Source organism: Micropterus dolomieu, linkage group LG04 (assembly GCF_021292245.1).
Source record: "Micropterus dolomieu isolate WLL.071019.BEF.003 ecotype Adirondacks linkage group LG04, ASM2129224v1, whole genome shotgun sequence".
In the NCBI taxonomy this organism is placed as follows: domain Eukaryota; kingdom Metazoa; phylum Chordata; class Actinopteri; order Centrarchiformes; family Centrarchidae; genus Micropterus; species Micropterus dolomieu.
In genome coordinates, this window is record NC_060153.1 from 34,043,191 (window position 1) to 34,054,341 (window position 11,151).

General features: G+C 51.4%; 1 protein-coding gene and 1 long non-coding RNA gene across 2 annotated transcripts in view; one reads left to right on the forward strand and one right to left on the reverse strand.

Moving 5' to 3' along the window:
• The window catches only part of LOC123970314 (son of sevenless homolog 1-like), a 35,518-nt gene that overhangs the window by 20,754 nt on the left and 3,613 nt on the right, over positions 1-11,151 (forward strand). Inside the window, 10 exon segments of the mRNA XM_046048306.1 lie at positions 480-561; positions 1,078-1,194; positions 3,447-3,550; positions 5,464-5,686; positions 5,770-5,889; positions 6,234-6,396; positions 7,130-7,247; positions 8,086-8,258; positions 8,344-8,460; positions 8,855-9,128. Of these exon segments, the coding sequence (XP_045904262.1) occupies positions 480-561; positions 1,078-1,194; positions 3,447-3,550; positions 5,464-5,686; positions 5,770-5,889; positions 6,234-6,396; positions 7,130-7,247; positions 8,086-8,258; positions 8,344-8,460; positions 8,855-9,128 (1,491 nt within the window).
• Positions 197-4,799, reverse strand: LOC123970315. The gene is made up of 2 exons (XR_006824928.1): positions 2,092-4,799; positions 197-1,992 (listed from the first exon to the last, which is right to left on the reverse strand). It is a non-coding gene; the product is annotated as an uncharacterized LOC123970315 (long non-coding RNA).

The window sequence follows — 11,151 nt, forward strand, 5'->3', positions numbered from 1 at the left end:
GGTGTTTATTAAGAGGACCAGGTGAGGCGTGATGTCACTCGGGTGTTTATTAACGGGACCAGGTGAGGCGTGATGTCATTCAGGTGTTTATTAAGAGGACCAGGTGAGGCGTGATGTCACTCGGGTGTTTATTAAGAGGACCAGGTGAGGCGTGATGTCACTCGGGTGTTTATTAACGGGACCAGGTGAGGCGTGATGTCATTCAGGTGTTTATTAAGAGGACCAGGTGAGGCGTGATGTCACTCGGGTGTTTATTAACGGGACCAGGTGAGGCGTGATGTCACTCAGGTGTTTATTAAGAGGACCAGGTTAGACTTGATATGCTCCTTCTGTCTTTCAGAAGGACATTTTAATCTGGCTCATATGAAATCAGTGATAATCCTCATCGGAAATAAATCCTTCGTGTTTTTGTTGTCCTCTTTTGTCTGATCACAGTGATTATTGACCGTCAGTCTGCTTCCTATTTCTGTTTCCTCCAGATCCAAACTTTGTCCGAACATTTCTGACCACCTATAGGTCTTTCTGTAAACCTCAGGAGCTGCTGGACCTGCTCATGGAGAGGTGAGCTCACCTGTCGGACAACACAAGGACCAATCAGACCGCTTCAATACAGTTTTAGAGGATTTAGACCAGAAATCCAATTTTTTAATACTTTGATTTTATTTCTTCACATAATAATTCACTGATAGGCTGTGTAACTGTTATCATGGAGGTCACACAGTTTTCCCAGAATCAGCTGATAAACAAAGAGAAAGGCCAGACAGGTAAGGAGGAGCCAGTCCAGGAAGTGCTTTGTAGACCAACTGTAAGGTTTTAAATGACGCGGACAAAGCATGGAGGATTCATGATAAGAGGGTTTAACAAGCATGAAACATGAAGATGTGGTGCCCACAAGGAGACGCTGCTCTGTTCCTGTCTGCTGTGAGTCTTCCGGTTCATAAATCCTGTAGAAGAGTAGTTTTCCTGTCCCAGCTCCTCCTGGGCAGGACCAGTCTGACATCCCTTTATCTCTTCTCTGTCTCTGCTGAAGCTGTGAGCCAAGCACTGATCCCAGGTCTGCCATGTTGTTGTGTTCAGGTTCGAGATCCCGGAGCCGAGGCCCAGCGAGGCGGATCAGATGGAGGGAGGAGAGCAGCCGCTCAGCGCTGAACTCAAACGCTTCCGGAAAGAGTTTGTTCAGCCGGTACAGCTCAGGTAGAGACTGCTAACTGACTGACCCAGGACCTGATGTCCCACTCGGTTTCCTCTGACATCACGGTGACATCACGGGCCATGAATGGCCCTACTCACTACGTCAACTAGGGGTGTAACGGTACACAGAATTCACTGTCGGTATGTTTTGGGTACAGCAGAAAGACGGAACAGCGACTCTAGAACATGGACGTTAGATTGCGGATTTGGTCTCTGTTTCTGAACCGTTACACCCCTGTGATTGGCTGAGAGGTGACCTGTCAGACAAAATGTCATCAACAGACTTCATTAGAAATATTTTCTAAACCTGAAGAGTCCTAATTACCAGGACCTGACAGGAGTCCTTGACTTCTCTCAGACCAGGACCTGACAGGAGTCCTTGACTTCTCTCAGACCAGGACCTGACAGGAGTCCTTGACTTCTCTCAGACCAGGACCTGACAGGAGTCCTTGACTTCTCTCAGACCAGGACTTGACTTCTCTCAGACCAGGACCTGATGAGTGTTAAACGTCTCTTAGACCAGGACCTGACGTGTCTTAAACGTCTATAAGACCAGGACTTGACTTCTCTCAGACCAGGACCTGATGAGTCTTAAACGTCTCTCAGACCAGGACCTAACACGTCTTTGACTTCTCTTAGACCAGGACCTGACGAGTCCTTGACTTCTCTCAGACCAGGACTTGACGTCTCTCAGACCAGGACCTAACACGTCTTTGACTTCTCTTAAACCAGGACCTGACTAGTCTTAAACGTCTCTCAGACCAGGACCTGACTAGTCTTAAACGTCTCTCAGACCAGGACCTGACTAGTCTTAAACGTCTCTCAGACCAGGACCTGACTAGTCTTAAACGTCTCTCAGACCAGGACCTGATGAGTCTTAAACGTCTCTCAGACCAGGACTTGACTTCTCTCAGACCAGGACCTGACGAGTCCTAAACGTCTCTCAGACCAGGACCTGACGTCTCTAAGACCAGCACCTGACGAGTCTTAAACGTCTCTTAGACCAGGACCTAACACGTCTTTGACTTCTCTTAAACCAGGACCTGACTAGTCTTAAACGTCTCTCAGACCAGGTCCTGACGAGTCTTAAACGTCTCTCAGACCAGGACCTGACGTCTCTCAGACCAGCACCTGACGAGTCTTAAACGTCTCTTAGACCAGGACCTAACACATCTTTGACTTCTCTTAGACCAGGACCTAACACGTCTTTGAGTTCTCTTAAACCAGGACCTGACTAGTCTTAAACGTCTCTCAGACCAGGACCTGATGAGTCTTAAACGTCTTTCAGACCAGGACTTGACGTCTTTCAGACCAGGACCTGACGAGTCCTAAACGTCTTTCAGACCAGGACCTGACAAGTCCTAAACATCTTTCAGACCAGGACTTGACGTCTCTCAGACCAGGACCTGACAAGTCTTTGACTTCTCTTACACCAGGATCTGACGAGTCCTAAACGTCTCTCAGACCAGGACCTGACGAGTCCTAAACGTCTCTCAGACCAGGACCTGACGAGTCTTTGACTTCTCTTACACCAGGACCTGACGAGTCTCAAACGTCTCTCAGACCAGGACCTGACGAGTCCTAAACGTCTTTCAGACCAGGATCTGACGAGTTCTAAACGTCCCTCAGGCCAGGACCTGACGAGTCCTAAACGTCCCTCAGGCCAGGACCTGACGAGTCCTAAACGTCCCTCAGGCCAGGACCTGACGAGTCCTAAACGTGCCTCAGGCCAGGACCTGACGAGTCCTAAACGTGCCTCAGGCCAGGACCTAATACGTCTTTGACTTCTCTCAAACCAGGACCTGACGAGTCCTAAACGTCTTTCAGACCAGGACCTAATACGTCTTTGACTTCTCTCAGACCAGGACCTGACGAGTCCTAAACGTCTCTCAGACCAGGACCTGACGAGTCCTAAACGTCTCTCAGACCAGGACCTGACGAGTCCTAAACATCTCTCAGACCAGGACCTAACACGTCTTTGACTACTCTGAGACGTTTAGGACTCGTCAGGACGAGTCTTGGAGTTAAACTGGCAGTTTCTGTGTTTCCTGGTTTCGACTTTCAAGTTGTTTGAGCTTTGACACAGTGTTTTTAATCAGTCTTCAGTTTCCTGGAAAGAATTCGCTCGTCTGGTTCCAGTTAGAGAGAAAATCCAGGTTTCAGTTCCTAGCGACGATTTTTTAAACTCAACATCAAGTTAGACTGATGATGTCGTTGATCCATGTGACCTGTGATAACTCCTCCCCCTCCTGCAGAGTGCTGAATGTGTGTCGTCACTGGGTGGAGCATCACTTCTACGACTTCGAGAGAGACGCTCACCTGCTGGGACGACTGGAGGAGTTCATTGCCTCAGTCAGAGGTACGCGCCCGTCAGTACGCCTGTCAGTCGTCAGTCAGAGGTACGCGCCTGTCAGTACGCCTGTCAGTCGTCAGTCAGAGGTACGCGCCTGTCAGTACGCCTGTCAGTCAGAGGTACGCGCCTGTCAGTACGCCTGTCAGTCAGAGGTACGCGCCTGTCAGTACGCCTGTCAGTCAGAGGTACGCGCCTGTCAGTACGCCTGTCAGTCAGAGGTACGCGCCTGTCAGTACGCCTGTCAGTCAGAGGTACGCGCCTGTCAGTACGCCTGTCAGTCAGAGGTACGCGCCTGTCAGTACGCCTGTCAGTCAGAGGTACGCGCCTGTCAGTACGCCTGTCAGTCAGAGGTACGCGCCTGTCTGAATGCCTGTCTGAACGCCTGTCAGTCAGAGGTGTACGCGCCTGTCAGGCGTCAGTCAGAGGTGTACGCGCCTGTCAGGCGTCAGTCAGAGGTGTACGCGCCTGTCTGAATGCCTGTCTGAACGCCTGTCAGTCAGAGGTGTACGCGCCTGTCTGAATGCCTGTCTGAACGCCTGTCAGTCAGAGGTGTACGCGCCTGTCAGTACGCCTGTTAGGCGTCAGTCAGGGGTACGCGCCTGTCAGTACGCCTGTCAGGCGTCAGTAAGAGGAACGCACCTGTCAGAACGCCTGTCAGGCGTCAGTAAGAGGAACGCACCTGTCAGAACGCCTGTCAGTTGTCAGTTAGAGGTGTACGCGCCTGTCAGTCGTCAGTCAGAGGTACGCGCCTTTCAGTACGCCTGTCAGTCGTCAGTCAGAGGAACGCGCCTGTCAGTACGCCTGTCAGTCGTCAGTCAGAGGAACGCGCCTGTCAGTACGCCTGTCAGGCGTCAGTCAGAGGAACGCGCCTGTCAGTACGCCTGTCAGGCGTCAGTCAGAGGAACGCGCCTGTCAGGCGTCAGTCAGAGGAACGCGCCTTTCAGGCGTCAGTCAGTTGTCAGTCAGAGGAATGCGCCTTTCAGGCGTCAGTCAGTTGTCAGTCAGAGGAATGCGCCTTTCAGTACGCCTGTCAGTTGTCAGTCAGAGGAACGCACCTGTCAGAACGCCTGTCAGTTGTCAGTTAGAGGTGTACGCGCCTGTCAGTCGTCAGTCAGAGGTACGCGCCTTTCAGTACGCCTGTCAGTCGTCAGTCAGAGGAACGCGCCTTTCAGTACGCCTGTCAGTTGTCAGTCAGAGGAACGCACCTGTCAGAACGCCTGTCAGTTGTCAGTTAGAGGTGTACGCGCCTGTCAGTCGTCAGTCAGAGGACGCAACGCCTGTCAGTTGTCAGTTAGAGGTGTACGCGCCTGTCAGTCGTCAGTCAGAGGTACGCGCCTTTCAGTACGCCTGTCAGTCGTCAGTCAGAGGAACGCGCCTGTCAGTACGCCTGTCAGGCGTCAGTCAGAGGAACGCGCCTGTCAGGCGTCAGTCAGGGGAACGCGCCTGTCAGTACGCCTGTCAGTCAGGGGAACGCGCCTGTCAGGCGTCAGTCAGAGGAACGCGCCTGTCAGTCAGAGGAACGCGCCTGTCAGTCAGAGGAACGCGCCTGTCAGTCAGAGGAACGCGCCTGTCAGTCAGAGGTACGCGCCTGTCAGTCAGAGGTACGCGCCTGTCAGTCAGAGGTACGCGCCTGTCAGTCAGAGGTACGCGCCTGTCAGTCAGAGGTACGCGCCTGTCAGTCGTCAGGCAGAGGTACGCGCCTGTCAGTCGTCAGGCAGAGGTACGCGCCTGTCAGTCATCAGTCAGATGTGTACGCGCCTGTCAGTCTGAGGTACGCGCCTGTCCATACTCTGTTATTACTGCTATCATTAAAAACCTGATGGACCTGTACCTGGTTTAAACTCAACATGGTCCCTGGTCCAGGACCAGTCCCTGCTTACTAGCTGGGTTTGTAACCTCATTTATGTCGTGTGCTGCAGGTAAGGCGATGAGGAAGTGGGTGGAGTCAATCACTAAAATCATCCAGAGAAAGAAGCAGGTTCAGGTGAGCGTGCCCAGTCACAGCATCACCTTCCAGAACTCTCCTCCTCCTTTTGAGTGGCACATCTGTAAACCAGGAAACATAGACCAGTTCGACCTCATGACTCTGCACCCCATTGAGATCGCCCGCCAGCTCACCCTGCTCGAGTCAGACTTCTACAGGTAACACACTGGAGGTCAGACACCTGCCACACACCTGCCACACACTCCCATCTGACCTGTGATGTGTATCTGGTGTCCTGCAGGGCGGTGCAGCCGTCGGAGCTGGTCGGCAGCGTCTGGACCAAAGAGGACAAAGAGATTCACTCACCCAACCTGCTGAGGATGATCCGACACACCACCAACCTCACCCTGTGGTTTGAAAAGTAAGACCTGGTTCTGACCCACAAACCATCACAGACAGAGCACCAACCAATAAACCTAGTGTATTCACTGAGAGATGTACGGGTAAACCCGGCTCACCCGAAGTCCAGGTCCCTCTTCTATCTTTATTTAACCAGCTGAAACTCTCATTAAGACGACAGTAAATACAGCGTCACAGACTACAGATGTTTCCTTACACAGATCAGACGGATCCGGTCCAGGGACAGGGTTCTTTGTGAAAGCCAGCCGTGGTGGACTTACAGAGAAATCTGCAGGGGTTTTAACCTGCTTCACCTGCCTGACCTGGTTCAGACCTAGTTCTGAGGTGTGTGTGTGTTCTCTGCAGGTGTATCGTAGAAACGGAGAACCTGGAGGAACGAGTTGCTGTTGTATCCCGGATCATTGAGATCCTGCAGGTTTTTCAGGAACTCAACAACTTCAACGGTGTTCTGGAGGTGGTCAGTGCCATGAACTCATCTCCGGTCTACAGACTGGACCACACCTTTGAGGTAACATTTGTGACTTCAGCTTCTGGTTTAATAGATGTTCAGGTCCAGGGACCAGTCCTGTAGACCGTAGAGCAGCTGTGACCTGGACCTCCCAGCTGTATTCTAACATGAATGCTTCCTAGGCTACTCACACGCGGGCAGCTTGCTGTTTTTTTGTTGTGTTAAGAGATCCCAGAATAAACGCTTATCCGCCAGTAAACAGCATCTGCTCGTTCTTCCAGGCTACTGAACCAACGTATGCGGCATAATCATGCAACCATGTGTTCTTTCACGTGGCGACACGGCTTTCTGGAACCAGCGGCGTTGAAAAAGGCCGTTACATGTAACGTTAACGCGACACCAGCAGCAACACATACATCAACCCTTTCTGGCTCCTTACCTTTACAGCACAGCGAGCCACCATATTATACGGCAGCGTAAAAGCGGCTAATGTTTATGATGGAGGGAGGGAGCAAGCGATGGGAGGGGCCGAGCGAATCTTTCAATTTTTGATTCTGATACATAGTAAAAAAATCAATGTGTGGCGGTCAGCGGCGATGGTGTGGCGGGTCGCCGCAAATGAATCAATGCATGGGAAACACTGTGCTGAAAGGAACGCATGAGGTGAGGGACTGATGTCACTCAAGTAAACACCAATCTCCCTGTCCTCTCTGTTTCATCATCTCAAACAGTTCTTTATTCACAGGAATTTACTCTGCTAGAGCAGAACACTAACTGACTCTTCTGTTTCCAGCAAATCCCGAGTCGACAGAGAAAGATCCTGGAGGAAGCCCACGAGCTGAGCGAAGACCACTACAAGAAGTACCTGGCCAAGCTGCGCTCCATCAACCCCCCCTGTGTGCCCTTCTTCGGTACGCTCCACCAGTCTGCTGTCACCTGTCACCTGTCTGCTGTCACCTGTCTGCTGTCACCTGTCTGCTGTCTGCTGTCACCTGTCTGCTGTCACCTGTCTGCTGTCTGCTGTCACCTGTCTGCTGTCACCTGTCTGCTGTCACCTGTCACCTGTCTGCTGTCACCTGTCTGCTGTCACCTGTCTGCTGTCACCTGTCTGCTGTCTGCTGTCACCTGTTACCTGTCTGCTGTCACTTGTCTGCTGTCACCTGTTACCTGTTTGCTGTCACCTGTTACCTGTCTGTTGTCACCTGTTTGCTGTTACCTGTCTGCTGTCACCTGTTTGCTGTTACCTGTCTGCTGTCACCTGTCACCTGTCTGCTGTCACCTGTCACCTGTTACCTGTTTGCTGTCACCTGTCACCTGTCACCTGTTACCTGTTTGCTGTCTGCTGTCACCTGTCACCTGTTTGCTGTCACCTGTTACCTGTTTGCTGTCACCTGTCTGCTGTCACCTGTCTGCTGTCACCTGTCTGCTGTCACCTGTTACCTGTTTGCTGTCACCTGTCTGCTGTCACCTGTCTGCTGTCACCTGTCTGCTGTCACCTGTTACCTGTTTGCTGTCACCTATCTGCTGTCATCTATCTGCTGTCACCTGTTACCTGTCTGCTGTCACCTGTTACCTGTCTGCTGTCACCTGTCACCTGTCTGCTGTCACCTGTTACCTGTTTGCTGTCTGCTGTCACCTGTTACCTGTCACCTGTTAAATGTCTGCCTTCACTGTCACCTGTCTGCTGTCTGTTCGTGAAGGCTAGACAGGAAATGTCAAAGGTTAAAGGTGCCTCTGTCTGTTTGTCAGGAATCTACCTGACCAACATCCTGAAGACGGAGGAGGGAAACCCCGACTTCCTGCGCCGGCACGGAAAAGACCTGATCAACTTCAGCAAGAGACGGAAAGTGGCTGAAATCACCGGAGAGATCCAACAGTACCAGAACCAGCCGTACTGTCTGAGAGTGGAAAGCGACATCAGGGTCTGTCTGATGGTTATGTCACTTCCTGTTTACATTGGCATGTGGAGTCAGAGGTGTGACAGTGTTCTCTGTGTTTCTGGAGCAGAAGTTCTTTGAAAACCTTAACCCAATGGAGGACATGTCCGAGAAGGACTTCGCTGATCACCTGTTCAACAAGTCTCTGGAGATCGAACCTCGAAATGCCCGATCGTTACCTCGCTTTGTAAGTATCACCATGGTAACACAAACACCTGAACTCGGTCTAAACATCAGTCCTGAGTTTACAAAAACCCGAACCTCCTGCTGAGACCTGAATCAGTACAGAACCTCCTGCTGAGACCTGAATCAGTATAGAACCTCTTGAAGCCCATAAAAGAACCCTGATGAACCCGTAATAAACTCCTGAAAACACCAAACATCAGTCCCAGTGTTCAGGTTCAGGGATTCTGGTCTACTTTATCTAACTGGTTTTCATGGACCGGGATAAATCAGGGGCTGATTTCCTTTTAATATTAAATTTGATACAGTCCACCTTAATGTGCACCCACATAAAAACAGAAAATGAACTGTATTAATATTTAATATATAGTATCTATTACCCCTCCCGCCGTGTCCAGGTGAAGAAGTACACCTGTCCTCTGAAGTCTCCGGGGATCCGGCCAACCTCGGCAAGGCTCGGCACCATGCGACACCCGACGCCGCTGCAGAACGAGCCCAGGAAGATCAGTTACAGCCGCATCCCTGATAACGAGGCAGAAGGCGGGGCCGTCTCTGCCCCCAACTCCCCCCGCACCCCGCTGACTCCTCCCCCCGCCTCCGGCGCCTCCAGCTCCACAGATGTAGGCAGCGTGTTCGACTCGCCGCAGGGTCCCAGCAGCCCCTTCCACTCAAGTAAGACCCGCCCACTGAACACAATCCTACAAATCACAGGTCTAACAGAAGCCCGGCCTTTGAAGTCTTGTAGATGTTAGCACAGCTTGTATAACAGTGTAAATTTGTTGTCCCCTCAAAATAACACATCACACAGCCGTTACTGTCTAAACAGCTGGCAACAAAAGGGAGTACAACCCTAAGACTTCGAGCTTCTGGTGTTACTCTTTCTCGCTGTCGCCGTCTCTTGGCATCACTCAATCTATCACTGCACCCTTCTTCTGCTGTTTGTCGATCAACACGATGTCTGGTTGGTTAGCCATCACCAGTTTGTCAGTCTGGATCTTGAAGTCCCACAGGATCTTAGCTTGGTCATTCTCAGCTACCTTAGGAGGGGTCTTCCATTTTGACCTGATTCACTCAGCCCTTTATCTTTGGGGGCCATCTTCCTGATGTCCTCCTGGATCTTTGTCGTTTCATCCTGGACAGTGGTCTTGACACTCAGTATCCCTCGGCCCCCCTCGCTACGCTGGGTGTACAGTCGCAGGGTGCTGGATTTGGGGTGAAACCCTCCACAGCCCCATTAAGTTCTTGATGAAGGCTATTGTGTCCTGTTGATCTTGTACATTTCCAAGCATTCCACTATCCATGAATGTGGCATTGAGTCGTAGGCTTTCTTGTAGTCAATCCAGGCGGTGCACAGATTGGTCTGCCTGGTCTTGCAGTCTTGAGTGACTGCTCTATCAACCAGTAGCTGTTGCTTGGCTCCCCTGGTATTACTGCCCATTCCCTTCTGGGCTCTGTCCATGTATTGAGCCATGTGCCTACTCATCTTAGCCGCTATGATGCCTGACAGGAGCTTCCATGTTGTGCAGAGGCAGGTGGTTGGCTGGTAGTTGGATGGGATTGTTCCCTTCTGGGTCCTTCATGGTCAGGACTGTCTGTCCTCAGTTGCCATGGTAACTAATATTGAACGGCAGGTTATATTTGAGTAGGAGAAAAAAAAGTGTTCTCAGGTCGATGTCCAATCACAGAACTGAACATGGAAATGGTTTCCTGTCTCGGACACTAACCACTCACACTAACCTCCTTTGCTGTGCATGTCGTCCAGCTGCTGATCATCAGTGAACGAGCAGAGTGGAGATCAATCAGCCAGCTGATCAGAAGTCCGTCATTATCTTTCCGCTTCATTGATCAGTCAGAGACAGAGAGCAGGTTCACCTTATTAAAACGTGTTTCTGTGGGGGGAACAGGGGGAACAGGTGTGTCTGTGGGACACAGCGAGAATTGAACATGGGAATGAATATGCTGCCTGGCCTCAGAGCTAACAGGTCCCAACACCTGTCGTCCAGGGGACCTGCTGACTGGACGACAGCTTTTTTTATCACTGAAATACATCAAGCTAAAGTTTGTCTTTCAACTGAAATCTTAGCTTAGCTTAGCATAAAGACTGGAAAGGGGGAAACGGCTATCTTAGTTTATTCCTCCTGCTCTTCCATCTCCTCTCCTCCTGCTCTTCTCTTTCCTCCTTCCTGCTTCTCCTCCTCCTGCTTCTCCTCCCACTCCTGATCCTCCTCCCTTCTCCTGCATCTCTCTTTCCTCCTCCTTTCTCGCTTCTTCTCCGTCCGGCCACTCCTCCTGCTCCTCACAGTGTTTTCTCCTCTTCCCTCTGCAGCCTGCGACAGCATCTTCTCTGTGGTCTCTTTGCCTCACGGTCCACGTTAGTATTGATCCTACCATCTCTCTGTACCTCCTCCCGTCCATCACACTCAGCTGTGTCTCTGTTGGTCACCGACATCGCGCTCACCTTTGTCTCTGTCGGTCACCGTCATCGCGCTCAGCTGTGTCTCTGTCCTTCACCGTCATCGCGCTCAGCTGTGTCTCTGTCCTTCACCGTCATCGCGCTCAGCTGTGTCTCTGTCCTTCACCGTCATCGCGCTCAGCTGTGTCTCTGTCCTTCACCGTCATCGCGCTCAGCTGTGTCTCAGTTGGTTACTGTCATCGCGCTCAGCTGTGTCTCTGTTGGTCACTGTCATCGCGCTCA